This window comes from Pristis pectinata, chromosome 1 (genome assembly GCF_009764475.1).
Source record: "Pristis pectinata isolate sPriPec2 chromosome 1, sPriPec2.1.pri, whole genome shotgun sequence".
Taxonomy (NCBI): domain Eukaryota; kingdom Metazoa; phylum Chordata; class Chondrichthyes; order Rhinopristiformes; family Pristidae; genus Pristis; species Pristis pectinata.
Window position 1 is genome coordinate 1811111 of NC_067405.1, and position 22243 is coordinate 1833353.

The following is a 22243-nucleotide window of genomic DNA, read 5'->3' on the forward strand; positions in this document are numbered from 1 at the left end:
AGCCTTGCCCTTCACTCTAACAGGAACATGCTGAACTCTCCCCATCTCACTTTTAAAGGCCTCCCACTTGCCAGACATTCCTTTACCCGCAAACAGCCTCCCAGTCAACCTCTGCAACTTCCCGTCAAGTGTTTAGGGGGGTGGACGGGTTGCCAACCAAGCAGCTCCTTTACCCTGGATGGTGTTGATCTTCCTGAAAGTCACTGGAGCTGCACTCAGCTAGGCTAGTGGAGAGTGTTCGTCACACTCCTGACTTGTGCCTCGGGAGAAAGGCCTTGGGGATTCAGGAGGTGAGTCACTCGACAAGGATCCCCATTGTTTGACTGTGCTTTAGTGCTGGTATGTATGTGGCTGCTCTGGTTGAGTTTCTGAGTCATAAGAGTCCTAGAGTTGTACAGCGGGGAAAAAAGCCCTTTGGCCCATTCTTGTCCTTGCCGACCAAGATGTATCTTCAAGCTAATCCCATTTCCCAGCACTTGGCCCATGTCCCTCTAAACTCTTGTCATCCATGTACCTGTCCACATACTTCTTCAATGTGTCTAATGTACCTGCCTCACCCACTTCCTCTGGCAGCTGGTTCCATACATCTACCACCCACTGTGTAAAAAAGTTGCCCCTTAAACCTTTCGCCTCTAACCTTAAAACTATGTCCTCTAGTTTTCAATTCCCCAACCCTGGAAAAAAGACCGCTTACCCTATCTATGCCCCTCATGGTTTTATCTACCTTTATGAGATCACTTCCGTCTCCTACGCTCCGAGAAGTAAAGGCCCAGCCTGTCCAACCCCTCGCTGTAACTCAGTCGGTGGTCAATGGTAATCCCAGGATGTTGATGGTGGGGATGTGGTGACAGGAAGGCCACTGATCATCACAATGACATGGAAGGAGGTACTTTGATCCATCAGTTCTCAGCCTGACCTGGAGAGGCTCTTCAGCCACAGAGACCCAGTTAACTCTCAGAGACTGCAGTGGAGAAGGGCTGTTCCAAAAGTTGAACCATCCCAGCCAGATGAAACGGCATAGCATTGGTCAGAGGGTTAATGTGTGACATCTTTAGAATCATAGAATCACAGAGCAGTACATCATGGACCCAGCTAGTCCCAATTTCCTGCATTCGGCCCATATCCCTCCAAGTCCCACCCCTCCATGCACCTGTCCAAGTGCTTCTTAAATGACACTATTGTACCTGCCTCACCCACTTCCTCTGGCAGCTCGTTCCATACACTCACCACCCTCTGCATGAAAACATTGCCCCTCAGGTCGCTTTTAAATCTTTCCCCTCTCATCCTAAATCTATACCCCCGAGCTGTGTACTCCCCTACCCTGAGGAAAAGACTGTTACCGTCCACCCAATCTATGCCTCTCATAATTTTAAACACTTCTGTAAGTCGCCCCTCATTCTCCTACGTTCTAAGGAACATTGGAGTGTTCTCCTATAACTCAGGCCCTCGAGTCCTGGCAACATCCTTGTAAATCTCCTCTGCACTCCTTCCAGTTGAACTATGTCTTTCCTATAACAGGGTGACCCAAACCGTACACAGTACTTCAAATTTGGCCTCACCAATGACTGCAACGTAATGTCCCAACTCCTACACTCAATGCCCTATTACACTGACAATTATGGTGGGCGTGGGAGTTTTATACACAGGAATGAGAAAAATGAACGTAAGACTTCCAAACGGGGTCTGAGTCACAAAGAGTCCAATGATCCCCTGGGTCTGAACTTACAGAGTGAGCAAGTAGAAAAGTCATTATGCAGTCAGTAACCAGTAATGCATACTGTCTGCTTCAGTTGGCCTTCATTCCCTAGGGGAGCTCAGTCATACTTCCCCATTTCTGTACCTTTAAGCTTCACTCTATTATGTTAACCAGTTACGTTTGTTCACCTGCCCCTGAGATGGCATCACCCTCCTAGAAAATCAACTCTTGGACTCAGGGAACGTCAGTGCATAAGAAAAAGAACACAGAACAGTACAGCACAGGAACAGGCCCTTCAGCCCACCATGTCTGTGCCGAGCATAATGACAAATTAAACTAAATCCCTTCTGCCTGCACATGATCCGTATCCCTCCATCCCTGCACATTCATGTGTCAGTCTAACAGCCTCTTGAATGCCACTAGCATATCTGCCTCCACCACCAGCCCTGGCAGCCCGTTCCAGGCACCCACCACTCTCTGTGAAAAAACTTGCTTTAGACTTTGGCCCTCTCACCTTAAAGCCATGCCCTCTAGCATTCAACATTTCTATCCCAGGAAAACAATTCCAACTGTCTACCCTATCTGTGCCTCTCATAACTTTATAAATTTCTATCAGGTCTCCCCTCAGCCTCCAACGCTCCAGAGAAAATTACCCAAGTTTGTCCAACCTCTCCTTATAGCTAATCCTGGAAAACCTCTTCTGAACCCTCTCCAAAGCCTCCACATCCTTCCTCCAACTCCATCTACAAGTATGCAGATGATACCACCACAGCAGGCCGAATAGCAAGTAACGATGAGTTGGGAGTACAGGAAGGAGACAGAGAGCCCAGTGGCATGGTGGATATTTTTGAGAACTTAGGTGTAAACATCACCAATAGCTTGTCCTGGTCCAACCATGCAGATGCTATGGCCAAGAAACCTCACCAGAAATTTCCTCAGAATGCTAAGGAAATTTACCATGTCCCCTTTGACTCTCACCAACTTTTACAGATGCACCACAGAAAGCATCCTATCTGGATGTATCACGGCTTGGTACAGCAACTGCTCTGTCTGGGACTGCAAGAAACTGCAGAGAGTTGTGGACACAGCTCAGCACATCACGGAAACCAGCCTCCCTTCCATGGACTCTTGTCTATACTTCCCGCTGCCTCAGTAAAGCAGCCAACATAATCAAAGACCCCACCCACCCCACATTCTCTCTTCTCCCCCCTCCCATTGGACAGAAGATACAAAAGCCTGAAAACATGCACCATTAAGCTCAAGGCCAGCTTCTATCCCACTGTTATCAGACACTTGAACAAACCTCTCATACACTAAAGATAAGTTTTTGATCTCCCAGTCTACCATACCATGGGCCTTGCACTTTATTGCCACCTGCACTGCATGTTCTCTGTAATGCTTACTGTAACATTACATTCTTCATTCTGCTCTTGCTTTCCCTTGCACTACCTCGATGTACCTATGTTTTGAAATGATCTCTCTGGACAGCATGCAAAACAAAGTTTTCCACTGCACCTCGGCCCATGTCACAATAATGAACAATTCCAATACCAATTCCAAGTAACGGGGCAACCAGAACTGCACACAACTCTCCAAATGCAGCCAAACCAAAGTTTTTTACAGCTGCAACATGACTTCCTGACTCTTATATTCTATGCCCTGCCTGACGAAGGCAAGCGTGCCGTACGCCTTCTTCACCAAGCTTAAATAGGAGCAGGAAGCAGCCATTCAGCTCCTCATGCCTGCTATCCCCTCTGAGATCATGTTACCACAGCCCCACTCTCCTGCACTAACCCATATCTTTCAATCCCTTCACTAGAGAGAAATCTGCATTTGAAACTCACTGAGTCAACTTTACTTCAGTGTTTCCCTGTCTCCTGCCTCTACTGGGTGGGTCTCAGTATCCCTGGCCACAGCTTGGTATTGTGCCAGATTCGAGGCAGATTATCCCTGGCAGATGTTCCTCCAGATGGAAAACATCTGGCACTGCAGCTCAGGAACGGACAGAGGGCTGTTTGACAACTCAGGTGCGGGGCACCAGTTGCTACAGATCCAAGCGAGTGACCTGCCTGATGCCAAGAGCACAGGGACGATTTCGGAAATAACTAAAGCAGTTTGGTGCAAAAAATAATCACACATCTTTTATAGAGCAGCGTTTCTCCAGTGCCTCTGCCAAGATTCCGTGTCCTTCAATGCTCACTCCAGTATAACTTATATTTGGCAGCCAGACGATGCCTTAAGAATGAGCAATGACCTCAGACTCAGAAGGGTTGAGTCATTGTCCACTGGGTCGGACCAACCCCTCCCAATCACTTCTCGTACAATGAAGGCACATCTGGTTGGGGTTAGGAGACCAGAGCCCAGAAACTGGATCCATCAACTTTTAGATCCAAACTGCACATCAATTGTCCATGGGTCAGCTGGTGTTGGGTGCTTCCCACTGTCTGTTGTACACCTAATGACTGGTTCTCCCTCTCCAGGCAACCAACAGCCATTGCTGTACAGTCTCAACACAACGAGGAGCATGTCTGTGTGGTTTGCAGGTTCTCCCTAAGACCTGCGATGGTGCCAATCTGAACCAATCCCAGAGCCCTGGGAATGGGTGCAGGGTCTACTGCCATCTGTGGAGCTGGCACAGTGTAAGGCAGGTGACGGGTGGGTGGGGGGGGGGTGGGAGCAGTGTTAGCTCAGTCCAGTCGGAGGGGAGAATCTGATTCTGGATACCAAGCACCATCAGGGAGGTGAAAACCAATGAGGGTCAGTGGGAAAGGAAGGGTGCAGAGTCCAGGCAGAGTGATGGTGTGTGGATAAAGTCTGCACGAAGATGGAATGCCTCAAGAATTATTTAAAGGAGAAAATATTATTACTGGAATTATGAAATGATTCTTGGGAATAAATTGGAAAGAATGCATGATTGTAATGACTGTAGTCATTTAATGGGTAGTTTGTGTTCAATTTGGGATTAGAATTGACGTTCAGAACTATAACACAGTGTATTGTGATTAATGGTAACCAAGGCAGAGACTGCAGTACAGAATGTGTGATTATACATGAAGCACGGTAGCTCAGCTTGTACAGCCGCTGTCTCACTGCTCCAGAGACCCGGGTTCGATCCCAACCTCCGGCGCTCTATGTGTGGAGTTTGCACGCTCTCTCTGTGACCGTGTGGGTTTCCCCTGGGTGCTCCGGTTTCTTCCCACATCCCAATGACGTGCGGGTCAGTGGGTTAACTAGCTGCTGTAAATTGCCCCCAGTGTGTGGGTGAGGGGTAGAATCTGGGGAGAATTGATGAGCATATGGGGAGACTTAACTGGGATCAGTGTAAATAGGTGCTAGGAAGCCAGCATAAACTTGTTTTGGTGCATTATGACTCCACAAAGCCCATCAGGGGGTGATCTGTGGGGATTATCAGTACAAGGGCCACATACAGCAGAACTCTTGTTTCATTCATACTGTGGACTTGTAATTAATAGAAAATGACTGGATTCATGTTTATCAAAACAATTGTTGATATACTTTTGTAAATAATTAGTTATAAATTCTTGTATAAATTCACATTAGTTAATTGAGCGGACAGTTTAAGACATGCAGGTAATCGTTGGTATTGGTTTGTTATTATTTTGAAAGAGAACAAGTACAGCATATATTAGAACTCATGCCACATGCTGTGACGTTTGACACGCTGTTGTACCACATGCTGAGACGTTTGACACGCTGTGGTACCACATGGTGTGACGTTTGACACACTGTTGTACCACATGGTGTGACGTTTGACACACTTTGGTACCAGCTACTGCTGTTGTCGGGTGTCGACTGCGTTCAGTAGAGGACCTTGGTTGAGTAGTTCACTGAACAGGGAGGCTGAAGAGCCTGGGTGATGACAACAGACTAACAAGTGCACCCCGACCCATTTTCGGGAATGGCTTTGCACAGCGGAATTCACTAGTGGCTAACTCACCTTGATATCCCTTGTGAGGACATGTGTTATTGCAGCTGGGGGAGGGTTATCACGGGGGGGGGTTATTACAGAGGGGGGAGGGTTATTACAGAGGGGGGAGGGTTATTAGAGGGGGAGAGTTATTACAGAGGGGGCGGGTTATTACAGAGGAGGGCAGGTTATTAAGGGGGGAGCGGGTTATTACAGAGTGGGGGGTTTATTACAGAGGGGGCAGGTTATTACAGAGAGGGGGTTATTACAGAGGTGGGTTATTACGGTGGGGGGGTTATTACAGAGGTGGGTTATTACGGTGAGGGAGGGTTATTACAGAGGGGGGTGGAACCTTACAGAGGGGGCTATGTTATTACAGAGGTGGGTAGGATATTACAGAGGGGGGGTTATTACAGAGGGGGTGTATTACAGATGGGGTGGGTTATTACAGATGGGGGTGGGTTATTACAGAGGGGGGCATTTTATTACAGAGGGGGCAGTTTATTACAAAGGGGGGAGTTATTACAGACGTCGGCGGGTTATTACAGAGGGAGGAGGGTTATTAGAGAGGGGGAGGGTTATTAGAGAGGAGGGCAGGTTATTACGGGGGAGCGGGTTATTACAGAGGGGGGTGGGTTATTACAGAGGGGGGCATTTTATTACAGAGGGGGCGGTTTATTACAAAGGGGGGAGTAATTACAGACGTGGGCAGGTTATTACAGAGGGAAGTGGGTTATTACAGAGGGGGGTGGGTTATTACAGGGGGGGATTATTACAGTGGGGGGAGTTATTACAGAGGGTGGAGGGTGATTACAGAGGGGGGTGGGTTATTACAGAGGTGGGAGTTATTACAAACGTGGGCGGGTTATTACGGGGGGGTTACTACAGAGGGGGCAGTTATTACAGAGGGGGGTGGGTTATTACAGAGGGGCGTGGGTTAATACAGAGGGGGGCGGGTTATTACAGAGGGGCGTGGGTTATTACAGGGGAGAGATTACAGAGAGGGGAGGGTTATTACAGGGGGGTTGGGTTATTACAGAGGGGGGTGGGACGTTACAGAGTGGGTGTTATTACAAGGGGGAGGGTTATTACAGTGGGGGGGTTATTACAGAGGCGAGCGGGTTATTACAGAGGGGGGTTATTACAGTGGGGGGAGGGTGATTACAGAGGGGGGTGTTATTACAGAGGGGAGAGATTACAGAGAGGGGTGGGTTATTACAGAGGGGGACGGGTTATTACAGAGGGAAGCGGGTTATTACAGAGGGGGGTTATTACAAGTGGGGGGAGGGTGATTACAGAGGGAGGTGGGACATTACAAAGGGGGGTGTTATTACAGAGGGGAGAGATTACAGAGAGGGGTGGGTTATTACAGAGGGGAGCAGCTTATTACAGAGGGGGGTGGGACATTACAGAGTGGGTGTTATTACAGAGGGGGAGGGTTATTACAGTTGGGGGGTTATTACAGAGGGGGTGGGGTATTATAGAGGTGTTGGTTATTATAGATGGTGGAGGATTATTACAGACGGGGATTTATTACAGAGGGGTGTGGGATATTACAGAGGGGGTGTTATTACAGAGGGGGCTGGGTTATTACAGAGGCGGGAGTTATTACAGATGTGGACGGGTATTACTGAGGGGTGATGGGTTATTACAGAGGGGGGAAGGTTATTACAGGCGGGGGTTATTACAGAGGCGGGAGTTATTACAGAGGGGGGAGGGTTATTACAGAGGGGAGTGGGATATTACCGGGGGGAGGTTATTACATTTTCTGCATGGGCGGTTCTGGTCTGGGTGTGTTATTTTCGAAGTGAGCATTGCTATCTTTAGAGATTTGGTCTCTACTACCATCAGCAGGGAGTCCTGTAGTACACTCAACAGGGTGTGCCATAATACAGTCTGCGGAGATTGCAGTAGTCCTTTTAGTGGGGTGTGCTGTAGTACAGTCAGTAGGGAGTACTGTGGTACAGTCAGTGGGTATTGTTGTACAGCCAGTGGGGAGTGCTGTAGAACAGCTGGCAGGGAGTGCTGTAGTAGTCATTGGGGACTGCTGTAGTACAGACAGTGGGGAGTGCTGTAGTTTAGCCAGTGGGGAGTGCTGTAGTACAGTTAGCAGTGAGTGCTGTAGTACGGTCAGCGGTGAGTGCTGTAGTACAATTGGCCCGGAGTGCTGTAGTACAGTCTGTGGGGAGTGCTATAGCACAGTCTAATGGGAGTGCTGTAGTACAGTCTGTGGGGAGTGCTGTCATACAGTCAGCAGTGAGTGCTGTAGTACAGTCAGCAGGGAGTGCTGTAGTACAATTGGCCCGGAGTGCTGTAGTACAGTCTGTGGGGAATGCTGTCATACAGTCAGCGGTGAGTGCTGTAGTACAGTCAGCAGGGAGTGCTGTCATACAGTCAGTGGTGAGTGCTGTAGTACAGTCAGCAGGGAGTGCTGTCGTACAGTCAGTGGTGAGTGCTGTAGTACAGTCAGCAGGGAGTGCTGTCGTACAGTCAGCGGTGAGTGCTGTAGTACAGTCAGCAGGAATTGCTGTAGTACAGTCTGTGGGGAGTGCCGTTATATAGCCAGTGGGGAGTGCTGTAGAACAGTCAACGGGGGTGCTGAGGCGCAGAGACACCGGCTCCCTTTACCTGGTCAGTCTGGGGGATAAGATTGATTCACCGGATACCCAGGACAAGACCTGCTGAGGTTCTCTGAGGTGATGCCTCAGTGGGAATCTGACTCTGTTAGCAGCCCATGAACTGTGCTGATATCTCCTTCCAACTTGTTTTCAGCAGTTTGTGACGAACTCACACTGGGCATGCAAGGACACTTCCCACTAAGCCAGCTAATGGAGAACTCTTACTTTCTCTAACTTCCTGCCACAGTTTGACTGACTTCTGATCCAATCCTTTCTGAGGAAGCTGCTTCTCATTAGCTGTGGACCAGGCCCAGGGCTGTGACAACACCCTGTGTCTCACAGTGAATTCTAATCAACAGTCTGCTTCAGAGTTTGGGAGAGGAAGGTCTGACATCAAATATCTCACACAGGAGGCAAATGTGGCCAGAAGATCAGATCCATTGCACCATCCACTCCTGGGACCAAGATGTTATTGGTGAAATACAGTGAAACCCTGTTCTCCATCTCATTCCCAGTGCTCCAAATGTGAGGACCACAGCCCTCCTCTGCAAACTGTGAGACTACACCCTGACGATGTAACTGTACAGAGTCACTGTTTATTCAGGGTGAGGGTCACTGTGTAACTGTACAGAGTCGCTGTTTATTCAGGGTGAGGGTCACTGTGTAACTGTACAGAGTCACTGTTTATTCAGGGTGAGGGTCACTCACTGTGTAACTGCACAGAGTCACTGTTTATTCAGGGTGAAGGTCACTCACTGTGTAACTGCACAGAGTCACTGTTTATTCAGTAAGGAAAGGGTCTATTTGTTTGCAAATTTAAGGATTGAAGTTTATCTCTTGTAATCTGGAATGAGCCAAACCGCCCTTGTGGAAACAAGATGTAAATGATCACAATCTGCTCTGTGGTAACAGTTCTTTTCCGGAAGTGATTAGTGACATTACAGATTCCTGAAGCATGTGTGGGATTGAGGCAGCAACAAACCGGTGTCTGCTCCGGTGTTCTATGGAAGCAACCAGAGAGGAGGAGATTCACCAGGATGTTGCCGGGACTGGAGGGCTGGAGTTACGAGGAGAGACTGGATGGTCTGGGACTGTTCTACCTGGAGCAAAGGAGGCTGAGGCGTGACCCTATGGAGGTGTATAAAATCATGAGGGACCCAGGTAAAGTGGACGGTGACAGTCTTTTCCCCAGAGTAGGGGAGTCTAAAACCAGAGGGTGGTGAGTGTGTGCAACGAGCTGCCTGAGGACGTGACTGAGGCGGCTATAATTTCACTGAAAAGATATTTGGACAGGTGCATGGGAGGAAAGGTTTGGAGGGATAGGGACCAAACGTGGGCACATGGGATTAGCTCAGGTAGGCACCTTGGTTAGAATCAACGTTGGGCCGAAGGGCCTGTTTCCGTGCTGTATTACTCTCTGACTCTACACACAAGAGAGGGATTGATATCCGGTACCCGGTGTCAGAGGAGATGCTGGCATCAGATGCAGTCGCTACACTTGAGAGTCTTTTAGACAGAAACTTGAATATGCAAGGCACATGAGTAGAGTCCTGACGAGGGCAAATGGGATTCGTAGAGATGGGCAACAGAACAAGAACCCACCAGCATGGGCAACACCCTCGTAAATCCCCCCACACCCCTGCAGAGGCAGTCACGTCCTTCCTGTGGTGTGGTGACCATGTCTGTCCCTAGTGACCAGGTCTGCCCCCAGTGACCACAACTGTCCCCAGTGACCGGATCCGTCCCCAGGGACCAGATCCGTCCCCAGTGACCAGATCTGTCCCCAGTGACAGGTCTGTCCCCAGTGACAGGTCTATCCCCAATGACCAGATCTATCCCATTACTCTCACTGGGGCCTCATTGGTGTTCATACAGTTCCAGCAGCATCCCCCTGCTCGTGCATTCTGAGGCTCGGCAGGGGTCAGTACTGCGGCCACGGATTTTCTTCATTGATCACTGGGACTCGGGAGTACAGGACACAATTACCCAATCGGCAGGTGACACAGAACCTGGAGCTGCAGTGAGCTGTGGGGGGACAGTGACAGTTGTCAGGGAGATGTGGACGGGCCGGGGAATGGGCAGAGAGGTGGCAGATGCAGTTTAGTGCAGAGAAATGTGGGGTGTTATAGTTAAGTAGGAAGAACACGAAGAGACGATGTAAACCCGAGGGCTCAACTCTGACAGGGTCCAGGAACAGAGAGATCTGGGGGGGTGGGGGGTGGGTGCAGAGCTCATTGAAAGTGACGGGGCAGGTGGGGGCAGTGGGTGAAAAGGCCCCGGGATCCCGGGCTTTAGAAACAGAGGCACAGGGGACAGGAGCGAGGAAGTCACGGTGAACCTTTGTAAACACCGGGTCAGCCACAGCTGGAGGGGTGTGTCCAGTTGTGGGCCACAGCTGGATGAGTGTGTCCACTGGTAGGCCACAGCTGGAGGGGTGTGTCCAGTGAAAAAACGTGGCCTGTCTCCTTGACACTCACCAAATGTTATAAATGCACCACATTGGTGTGGCAACTGCTCTGCCCGAGACCACAAGAAACTGCAGAGAGATGTGGACACAGCTCAGCACATCACGGAAACCAGCCTCCCCTCCATGGACTCTGTCTACACTTCTCACTGCCTCGGTAAAGCAGCCAGCATAATCAAAGACCCCACCCACCCCGGACATTCTCTCTTCTCCCCCCTCCCATCAGGCAGAAGATACAAAAGCCTGAAAGCACGTACCACCAGGCTCAAGGACAGCTTCTATCCCGCTGTTATAAGACTATTGAACAGTTCCCTAGTACGATAAGATGGACTCTCAACCTTACAATCTACCTCGTTGTGACCTTGCACCTTATTGTCTGCCTGCACTGCACTTTCTCTGTAGCTGTGACACTTTGCTTTCTGTATTGTTTTACCCTGTACTACCTCAATGCACTGTGTAATGAATTGACCTGTACGATCGGTGTGCAAGACACTGTACCTCAGTACAAGCAACAATAATAAACCAGATTACCAATTTATCAATTTTCTGAACCACAGCTGAAGACAAGATAAGATATCTTTATTAGTCACATGTACATCGAAACACACAGTGAAATGCATCTTTTGCGTAGAGTGTTCTGGGGGCAGCCCGCAAGTGTCGCCACACTTCCAGCGCCAACACAGCATGCCCACAACTTCCTAACCCGTACGTCTTTGGAATGTGGGAGGAAACCAGAGCACCCAGAGGAAACCCACGCAGACACGGGGAGAATGTACAAACTCCTTACAGACAGCGGCTGGAATTGAACATGGATCACTGGCGCTGTAATAGTGTCACGCTAACTGCTACACTACCGTGCCTGCGAAGGGAAGATGTGAAGCTTTGGAGAGGGAGCAGAAGAGACTGAAATCGGTCTATTCAAATGAATGTGATCTCTGAGGCTCCAGGAATCTCCCCATTACCCACTGAACCCCCAGAAGTTTGACGGAACGTTTCACCACATACAGCCCACACTCCAACACTGTCAACACCGACACAAGTGGAAACAGCAACTTACCAGTTCATAGTTCACCGGAGGCACACACAAGGTCGTGACCTGCAAGGGAAGAGAGACAAAAGGTAAGGGGTCTGGTGAATTCATTCACTGAGCTCTGTGACCAGCTCTATATTCCCCAGTGCTCCTGCAGCCTCTCCAAGTCCCCAGTCCCAACAGACGGCCAGTCCTCGGAGTGGGAGGATTAACGGGCTGTGTTCAAATCCCTCAGTGCTGAGATCCAGAGTTAGCCCCCACCCTGCCTGAAGGGTTGTTCATTCGTCACCTCGTCTGAATGGTGTGAGTGTTGGTGGTAATGCCAGCACTTATTGTGTCCAGTTCTGGTCGCCTCATTATAGGAAGGACGTGGGAGCTTTAGAGAGGGTGCAGAGGAGATTTACCAGGATGTTGCCTGTATTGGAGAGCATGTCATGAGGAAAGGTTGAGTGAGCTGGGGCTATTCTCTTTGGAGAGGAGGATGAGAGGTGACTTGATAGAGGTGTACAAGATGATAAGAGGCATAGATCGAGTGGACAGTCAGAGACTTTTTCCCAGGGTGACAATGGCTAACACGAGGGGGCATAATTTTAAGGTGATTGGAGGGAGGTATAAGGGGGATGTCAGGAGTAAGTTTTTTACACAGAGAGTGGTGGGTGTGTGGAACGCACTGCCGGCAGAGGTGGTGGGGGCAGATACATTAGGGACATTTAAGAGACTCTTAGACACATGAATGATAGAGAAATGGGGGGGCTATGTGGGAGGGAAGGGTTAGATAGATCTTAGTGCAGGATAAAATGTCGGCACAACATTGTGGGCCGAAGGGCCTGTACTGTGCTGTAATGTTCTATGTTCTATTGCCCCAGCCCTGAGTATCCCCGAAGTGAGACTGGCTACACTGGGTGGGTCTGGATACACACCGAGACCAGACCGGGTGTAGATGGTAGGCGGAAGGACTTTAGTGACGTGTGCGCTTTTGTACACCCTGAGAGTGCCAGAGGTTAGTGATCCATGCACCAGTTTTCAGCACAACCTGTTAATTCAGTGACTCCAATGAGTTAAATTCCCTTCAAACTGTGTCACTGGATCTCTGGTCCAGGCCTCTTGACACTCGATCAGGGTGTCATAGTGTTGTAGCACCAGAGACCCGGGTTCGATCCTGGCTTTGGGTGCTGCCTGTGTGGAGTTTGCTTGCTCTCTCTATGACCACGTAGGGCTGTTTCCTCCCACGTTGCATGGACGTTTCAGTTGGCAGGTCAACAGGCCGTGCTTATGCTCCTCGTAATCTTCTGTACTTCTCAGGTCACCCCTTGGCCTCCTCTCACTGGGAAAAACACGCCCAGCCTCTCCAATGTCTCCCCGTGACTAAAGTCCTCCAGTCCAGGCAACATCCTGGGGAACCTCCTCTGCACTCTCTGCAGTGCCTTCCCCTTTGATGCCTTGTGGTTCCTTGATGCCACACTCGGTCAGATGCTGCCTCGATGTCAAGGGCAGTCCCTCTCCCCTCACCCCTGAAGTTCAGCTCTTTGGTCCATGTTTGGACCCGGGCTGTGATGGGCTCTGGAGTGGAGTGGTCCTGGTGAAACCCAAACTGGGTGTCGGTGAGCAGGTCACTGGGGAGTCAGTGTTGACTGACAGCACTGTCGGTGAGCCCTTCATCACTTTGATGATTGGGCTGAGAATTTATAGCATTGTCTGTTTATCTGTCGTAGAGACATAGAATCATAGAACCATAGAAGAGTACAGCACAATACAGGCCCTTCGGCCCACAATGTTGTGCCGACCTTTAAACCTCACCTAAGACTATCTAACCCCTTCCTCCCAAATATCTCTCTATTTTAAATTCCTCCATTTGCTTATCTAACAATCTCTTGAACTTGACCAATGTACCTGCCTCCACCACCGCCCCAGGCAGCGCATTCCATGCACCAACCGCTCTCTGGGTGAAAAACCTTCCTCTGATATCTCCCTTGAACTTCACACCCATTACTTTAAAGCCATGAGTCATTCAGTACAGACACAGGCCCTTCGGCCCAACTCGTTCATGCCAGCCAAGATGCCCACCTAAGTTAGTCAACACGTCATCCTCCGCCACTTCCGCCATCTCCAACGGGACCCCCCCCACCAAGCACATCTTCCCCTCCCCACCCCTATCTGCCTTTCACAGGGACTGCTCTCTCCACAACTCCCTAGTTCACTCCTCCTTCCCCCCCCAATCCCACTCCCACCCCGGGAACTTTCCACTGCCCCCGCCATTGGTGCAACACCTGTCCCTACACCACCCCCATCACCTCCATCCAGGGACCCAAACAGTCCTTTCAGGTGAGACAGAGATTCACCTGCACCTCCCTTAATATCACACTTCGGTGCTCCAAGTGTGGCCTCCTCTACATCGGTGAGACCAAACGCAGACTAGGTGACCATTTCGCAGAACACCTGCGCTCCGTCCGTAACCGCGATCTGCATCTCCCCATTGCCGGTCACCTCAACTCCCCCTCCCACACTGTCACTGAGATGTCAGTCCTCGGCCTCCTCCACTGCCGGGAGAATTCCAAGTGCAAACTGGAGGAACAGCTCCTCATTTTCCGTCTTGGAACCTTGCAGCCTGACGGCATGAACATTGAATTCTCCCACTTTAGGTAACCCCCTCAACCCCTCCGCACCCACCCCCACCCCCACCCCCCCCCCAACCGTGCTTCTTCTCTTCTTCCCTTTCCTGGCCCTTTTTCCCCTCTCTCTCCTTACCTTTGACCCATCCCCAGGGGGATCTGCTCTCGCCTCCTCCCCCACACCTGCCCATCACCATCTCTTACCTGCATCTACCTATCACCACCCTGTGCCCACCCCGTCTCCCCCCTTTTGTCCACCTATCACTACTCTGCTTTTCCCTCCTATATATCAGGCTTCCCCTTTTCCTATCTTCAGTCCTGAAGAAGGGTCCTGACCCGAAACGTTGACCGCCTGCTTTTCTCCACGGATGCTGCCTGGCCTGCTGAGTTCCTCCAGCATCATCGTGTTTTTCATCTGGATTCCAGCATCTGCAGTCCTTTGTTTCTCTAAGTTAGTCTCACTTGCCCACATTTGGCCCATATCCATCTGAACGTTTCCTATCCATGTACCCGTCCAAGTACCTTTTTAATGTACCTGCCTCAACCACTTCCTCTGGCAGCTCGTTCCATATACTGACCACCCTCTGGGTGAAAAAGTTGCCCCTCAGGTTCCTTTTAACTCTCTCCCCCCTCACCTAAACCTGTGCCCTCTAGTTCTTGATTATCTTTCCCAGTTACACCTGGGTTCACTAATATCTGAGGGGAGGAAATCTGCCGTCCTCACCTGGTCTAGGCCTGTATGTGACTCCAGACCTTCCTTCTCAGGGGATGAGAAACAAATGCTGGCCCTGGCTGTGACTGCACCTCCAGTGAGCCAGTAAATAAAGGCAACAAGTGGGGAACTTTGACAAGAATGTCTCAGGACCTGTCTGAGCCTGCGTCCACCATAACGATTCTCCACACTGGATGCTTCATGCCGGTTTGGTTTATTTAGTCATTTACTTTTCAGGATCTGGCGTCACTGCAAGGCCGGCATTTACTGGGTGGTGATGAGCCGCCTTCTTGAACTGCTGCTGTTCTGGGGAAGGTGTCCCCACTGAGCTGCAGGGGAGGGGGTTCCAGGATTTGGACCCAGTGATGATGAAGGAATGGCGACATATTTCCTAGTCAGGATGGTGTGGGATCTGGGAGGGGAAGCTGCGGGTGGTGGTGTTGCCCTGCGCCTGCTGACGTCCTGGGTGGGAGAGGAGGTGGGTTTGGGAGGTGCTGACGGAGCAGTCAACAAATGCCAGCCTTGACAGCGAAAGCTTGACTGAAACATGTTTCTACACATTCTGTTTGGACAGCCAAAATACTTCATAACTAACAAACAAAAATAACCTTTCACTTTCTGAGTCCACCCACCCCAATAACGAGTGGTCAGACTCTACCATAAAAGGACAGACACACAGAGCATAGTTTCTTAAGGTATTGGGAGAACAGCAGATGTGTTATGTAAATGTTTGGAATATATTTTTGAGCTCTTTTTTTTTGACTTGGTGAAGTCAATGTGCTTGGCAGCCCAGTGCTGTGGAAAGAACATAAATTGTTGACTCCCCAGGGTGCCCTGGACAATATTAAAACTCTGTGCAATTCGTGAACCTTTCCCAGAGCTCTTGCCATTTGCTGCAGCACAGGCAAGGTGTTTACGGAGTGTGTGCGTGCACTGTGATGGGTTTGCAAGCACAGCTGCTGAGAAATGTGGAGCAGGCTTTTATTTACATTCCTCCCTCAGTGCCTGCCACCCTCGCACAGTTCGAACTTGGCTTCCTCAGTCATGGGACAAGAGGGCACTCGTTAACTCACTCTAGGTAACGATTAACTCCTTCCCTTAACTCTGACCCCAGGTCCTCCACTGAACCAAAACACAAGCTGCTGAAGGAACACAGAGACACGGGAGACTGCAGACGCTGGAATCTGGAGCAACACACGATCTGCTGGAGGAACTCAGCAGGTCGAGCAGCATCTGATGTGGGGGAAAGGAATTGTTGACGTCTTGGGTTGAAACCCTGAATCAGGATTGGATGTAGGGTTTCGACCCAAAACATCAGCAATTCCTTCCCCCCCGACAGATGCTGCTCGACCCGCTGAGATTCTCCAGCAGATTGTGTGTTGCTGAAGGAACTTAGTGGATCATGAGTCACATCGAGTCGTGGAGTCATACAGCATGGAAACAGGGCCTTCGGCCCAACTGGTCCATGCTGACCAAGATGACCATCCAAGCTGTGGAGGACTGATGCAGGCTCTTGACCTGAAACGCTGACCATCCCTCTGCCTCCACAGATGCTGCCTGGCCCACTCAGTTCCTGCAGCAGATTGTTTGTTGCTCCAGATTCCAGCATCTGTAGTCTCTTGTGTCTCCTTCACTACTGAACCCTCTGATTCCAAGCTGAAGTACCTCAGTACCTCTCATTCCTCCAAGGGGACAGATGTCAGCACACAAGTTAGAAAGAGACCACATGGACCCTCAAACCTACTCCACCATTCAAGAATTCCGTGGCTGATTTGACTCGAATCTCAACTCGGTGCACCCGTCTCCCCCAGTGACCTCACACCCCATCAAGAATCAATCTACCTTGGCCTTAAAAATATTCAATGACTCATCGCCCTTTGAGGAAGGGAGAGAGAGTACTTCGCCTCGTCTCTGTTTGAAATGGGCCACCCTTTTTTTAAATCGGTGACCCCTAGTTCTAGATTCTCCCACAAGAGGAAACATCCTCTCCGCACCCACCCTGTGGAAACCCGTCAGGATCCGATGGGTTTCAGTCAGGTCCCTCTCATCCTCCTAAACAGTGGAGAGAAGTCCTTCCTTCATAAGACAACCCGCCCCTTCTCGGCATCGGTCCAGTAAACCTTCTCTGAGCTGTTTCAGGTGTATTTACATCCTTCCTGAGATAAAGAGATGATGAGGTGGACAATACGGAAACACAAGAGACTTCAGACATTGGAATCCGGAGCAACAAACCATCTGCTGGAGGAACTCCGCGGGTCGAGCAGCATCTGTGGAGGAGGGAATTGTCGATGTTTTGGGTTGAATCCCTGCATCAGGACAGCAATGGAGACAAGACGTGGTCTCACCAGTGCTCCGTATAACTGAAGCATAACTTCCCTACTTTTGTATTAAATTCACCTTGCAATAACATACAAGATTCTGTTGGCTTTCCCAATTACTTGCCGTACCTGCACACTGAAGCAGTGAGTGTGAACCTTGGCTGAAGGTGCTAGTTGTCTATATGACCAGCAGGTGCATCATCTACAAGTTACAGACCTCCACACCAGCCTTCTACCCATGATGTTCACCCTCACACACTTTCCCCATCTCCTGTGTGATCAACCAGCATGTGAGCTCATCACCAGAGAGCTGTGAATTCGAGGGACTGTCCCTGACACCAGCTCCAATGCTCACCCCACACGTTGCATTGACACAAAGACAAACCAATAACTCCAAGCCACACATTCTTCTTCTGTAAGAAGCTGCAGAGTAGTGGACTCTGCCCAATACATCACGGGCATGTCCCTCCCCACCATCGGTAGTGTCTACAGGAGGCGCTGCCTCAAGAAGGCAACATCCGTCATCAAAGATCCCCACCATCCGGGCCATGCCATCTTCTCACAGCTCCCATCGGGCAGGAGGTACAGAAGCCTGAAGTCCCACACCACCAGGTTCAAGAACAGCTACTTCCCTTCAACCATTCGGTTCTTGAACCAACCGGCACAACCCTAATCACTACCTCAGTACAGCAAAACTGGGACCAGTTTGATCACTTTGTTCTAAAATGGACTTTTTCTTTGTTCTAATTGTGCTCTTTCTTGTAAAAATTATGTATAATTTATGTTTAATTTATGTTTTTCTTGTGAATGCTGCTTACCTGATGCTCTGTGCCTGTGATGCCATGCATATATGTACCTGTGCATACATGTACCTGTGCATATGACAATAAAAGACTTTGACTTGTTTTCATTGGCATGTAGGAGAGTGAGGGGTGATCTTATAGAGGTGTATAAAATCATGAGGGGCATGGATAGGGTGAATGCACACAGGCCTTTTTACAGGGTTGGGGAATCAAGAACTAGAGGGCAAAGGTTTAAGGTGAGAGGGGAGAGATTTAATCTGAACCTGAGGGGCAACTTCTTCACCCAGAGGGTGGTGAGTATATGGAACGAGCTACCAGAGGGAGTGGGTAAGGCAGGTACATTAACAACATTTAAAAGTTACTTGGACAGGTACATAGATAGGAAGGGTTTAGAGGGATATGGATGGGACTAGGTCAGATAGGCATCTTGGTTGGCATGGACCAGTTGGGCCGAAGGGCCTGTTTCCATGCTGTAGGACTCTATGACTCTATATCATTAGGCTGCTTCACACTGGGGACTAGGTCCTTGCTCTGGTGTCCCACGGGCCGGCACCCAGTCCCATGTGTCCCTGGGATGGGGTCGGAGGGAGGGATCTAACATCAGGAAGGGTACGGACAGAGTAAATGGAGGGAGACCATTCCTATTGGTGGAGGGGTGAAGGGGCTGGGGACAGAAGGTGAAGGTGATTGGCTGAAGAACCAAGAGTGAGATGAGGAGACCCTTTCCCCCACAGCGAGGGGTTGGGGTTGGGAATGTATGGCCAGGGGACAGGCAGAGGCAGATTCAACCAGGGGTTCAGAAGGGAGGGGTTCAGTGTGTGGATTCATTCTGTGATTATTTCAGAAAATAGGTGATTCGGCCCATTGAGGTGATGCCTGTTCTCAGAGCAATCCCACGAGTCCCATCCCCTGGCTCATTGCCCTGTGACCTGTGGTCTCTCACACGCCCACTAACTCCCCCCACCAATTCTCCCATCTCCTATTCACACCGACCAATTCACCTCACATACTGTCGTTGGGATGTGGGAGGAAACCGGAGCACCCAGGGGAAACCCACGCAGTCACAGGGAGAGCGTGCAAACTCCACACAGACTGTGCCGAGGGTCAGGATCAAACCTGGGTCACTGGAGCCGTGAGACATGCCACGGCGTGCGTGTGTACAGCAGGACCTGGACATTCACGCACGGGCTGACAAGGGGAAAGTAACACACAGACCAGTAAAAGGTGATCAAAATTCCACCAACTACCTTCATATTCAAAGACCATGAGATATAGAAGCGCAACACCATTCGGCCCATCGAGTCTGCACCACCATTACTGTTACCAAATCTCCCATGATCATCTCAAGTGGACCAGCCACATAAACACCAGGGTGAGTGGGTGAGTCAGTGGGATGGCGGTGTGGGGGGGGGGGGAGGGGGGCGGGGTTGTGCAGGAGGCTGGGGAGTGCACACACCAGTAACTACACCTGATTTCCCAGCATGTTCTTGAGCTGCAGCTTCACTGTCAACAGTGACTCAGGAAAAATAAACTGACCCAGACGGTGAACTCAGGCTGAAAGTGTGTTCCTGCTCTGCTTATCGAAATGAGGGATCTTTCATCACCCTTACCAGTATCAAATCCTCCCAGGGTCAGACACAGAGTGAAGGTCCCTCCACACCGTCCCATCACACACTCCCGGGGTCAGACACAGAGTGAAGCTCCCTCTACACCGTCCCATCACACACTCCCGGGGCACAGGTTACACACGGTGAAGCTCCGTGGAACAGGCTGAACGTGTGACTGACAGCATTCTGCCCACTTGAACACTGATCAGTCGGCTCGGTGAGGCGGTGGTGCCGGTGAATCCCAGGACAAAGTTGAGTGACTGCTCGGAGATGGAAGAGGATTAAAATAAATCAACCCAGCAACTGGGACTGTTTTTCCACAGATCTTCCCTGGGAAGTGGAGGGAGAGCCACAGAGGGAATATCACTGTCTTGGGATCACACAGAGTTATGTTGGTCACAATCGCCACGTCCGAGCTCAGCTCATTTCACAGGGGTTGTTGTGTGACAGGCAAAGGAGGAACAAGCAGAGTCTGAAATAATTCAATCAGCATTTGCCAAATAAATTCAAATGAGGAACTCAGTGTAAGTGCAGAGTGAAGCTCCCTCTTCACTGCTCATCACACACTCTGGCTCTGAGTTATAACTGAATGCCACATTCACAGAATAAACTGAAAAAAAGTTTGTTCCTTTGAGCTGCAATCACAAACATCTCAAAACCAGGATCTGCTGACTTTTCGCAATTGTCTCGCTGTCACAGGAAGTAAACAAGAAGGTGCTGTAGTTAATACGGGACCGTTCTGAAGCAGATCGACTGGTCAGCGTTCTCTAAATCCTTGCGGCGTTACCACTGAGGCTCTGCCTTGGAGCCAGAGCTGGGGTGTGGACTCTCCCTGTGCCCTGGTCTGTATCTATCGTCAGCTGACCTTGCTGGTTCTGGGATCTTGCTGTGCATTAAACAAACTACTGCAAAAGCAGCAGTGAATATTGCTAGGGGACAGCCCAAAGTCTTGGAAGGCATTACATAAATGCAGGTCATCCTGTCTTTCCATGTGAAGAGGTGAATGGAAAATCAAATGCTTGAGTGCCAATCCTTACAAATCCGTCCAGTGACGGTGAAGCCAGTGAGTTCAGTGTGCTATGGTGCTGTGCTGTGCCGTGCCACTGTGCAGTGGTGCCATGCCATGGTGCTGTGCCATACTCTGTGCCATGGTGCTGTGACATGCTGTGCTGTGCTGTGCCGAGCTGTGCCGAGCTGTGCTGTGCCGAGCTGTGCTGTGGTTCTGTGCTGTGGTTCTGTGCTGTGCCATGCCGAACTGTGTTGTGCCGTGCTGTGCTGTGCCGTGGTGCTGTGCTGTGCTGTGCTGTAATGCCGTGTCGTGCTGTGCTGTGCCGTGTTCCCACGTTTCAGTGTTTGGGTGCGATGCTGTACAAACTCTCCAAACAGGAAATGCTCCAGAACTGTCCAACACTCCAGACAGATAGATCTCCCTCACCCCCACGTTCCACCATCCTCCTCCTCGGAAGCCACTTGTTCCTGCTGTTGGCCAGACAGATGTTGAGTTTGTTCACTTCTCCAGGATGAACTCTGTGGACAAGCTGAGCCACGTCAGATGACAGCCGGTTCCATTGATGGGTCTGTTGCCACATTCAGGTCAGACTGATCTGCACTAACATAACTGATGTGTTTTCACTGCAGTTTCATGTTCAATTGGCAATTGGTTTATTACTGAGGGAGTACAAAGGGAGAACAGAACCAACTGATTCCTCTCTGGGCTCGTTGGCCTTAACGCTGAGTGTTCCGGCCTCCAGTGAGTGGTGTCCCTGTGGTCTCAGAGCTCTCTGCTCCCCTCTCCAACATCTCTCTGATTTTCCTAGTTCGCCCTGTGCCCTGTTCGTTCATCCTCCCTAGACACTGAACTAGCTGCTGACCTACACCCAGACCCTGACCCACAGTGGATGTCGCAGAGAGGCCTGGATTCTACAGGGTCTGGTGCCCATCAGCTGGTTCTATCTGCTGCCATTGAACTTGCACCATTGGGTGCCGTCTGCCCAGCTCGACAGAGCGACCACACGGTCTCCAGGACAACCCTGACCAGAGGCATGTGCGCAGACACACAGGCGCACATAGTCACACCTGATTCTGGGGAACAGCAAACACTGCTGAGGAAGGGGAGAGAAGATGGAGGGGAGAGACTGAGACATGGGTACAAACTTACCGAGGTCTGGCATGGACTCTGTCCCACGTAGGTGGCTGCCACTCACTGGTGTGGTGAAGGTGATTCACCACCAGATCCTACAGTACGTGTGGACCAGAGCTTCACACCAGCAGGACTTCACCCAGAGGGTCCTGCCAGGGGTTCTGACTGCACTCAGATGTAAACACTGGGTCAGGCACAGTAGCTCTCTCCCTTATCTTAACTGCGTGCCCCTGCGGGCTCTCTCGGGCATACTTCACATTCCTTCTCACTTGTTTGCTGAAACGTGCCCAAGTTATTTCTGCCTGCATCTGTACATTT

At 50.3% G+C, this 22243-nt stretch overlaps 1 protein-coding gene across 7 annotated transcripts in view; it reads right to left on the reverse strand.

Moving 5' to 3' along the window:
- Positions 1 to 22243, reverse strand: part of tns1b (tensin 1b) — a 290940-nt gene that overhangs the window by 156905 nt on the left and 111792 nt on the right. For all 7 annotated transcript variants that reach the window (XM_052014032.1, XM_052014038.1, XM_052014015.1 and 4 more), the window contains one exon: positions 11764 to 11802. In XM_052014032.1, the coding sequence (XP_051869992.1) occupies positions 11764 to 11802 (39 nt within the window). The remainder of the gene's footprint in view (positions 1 to 11763; positions 11803 to 22243) is intronic.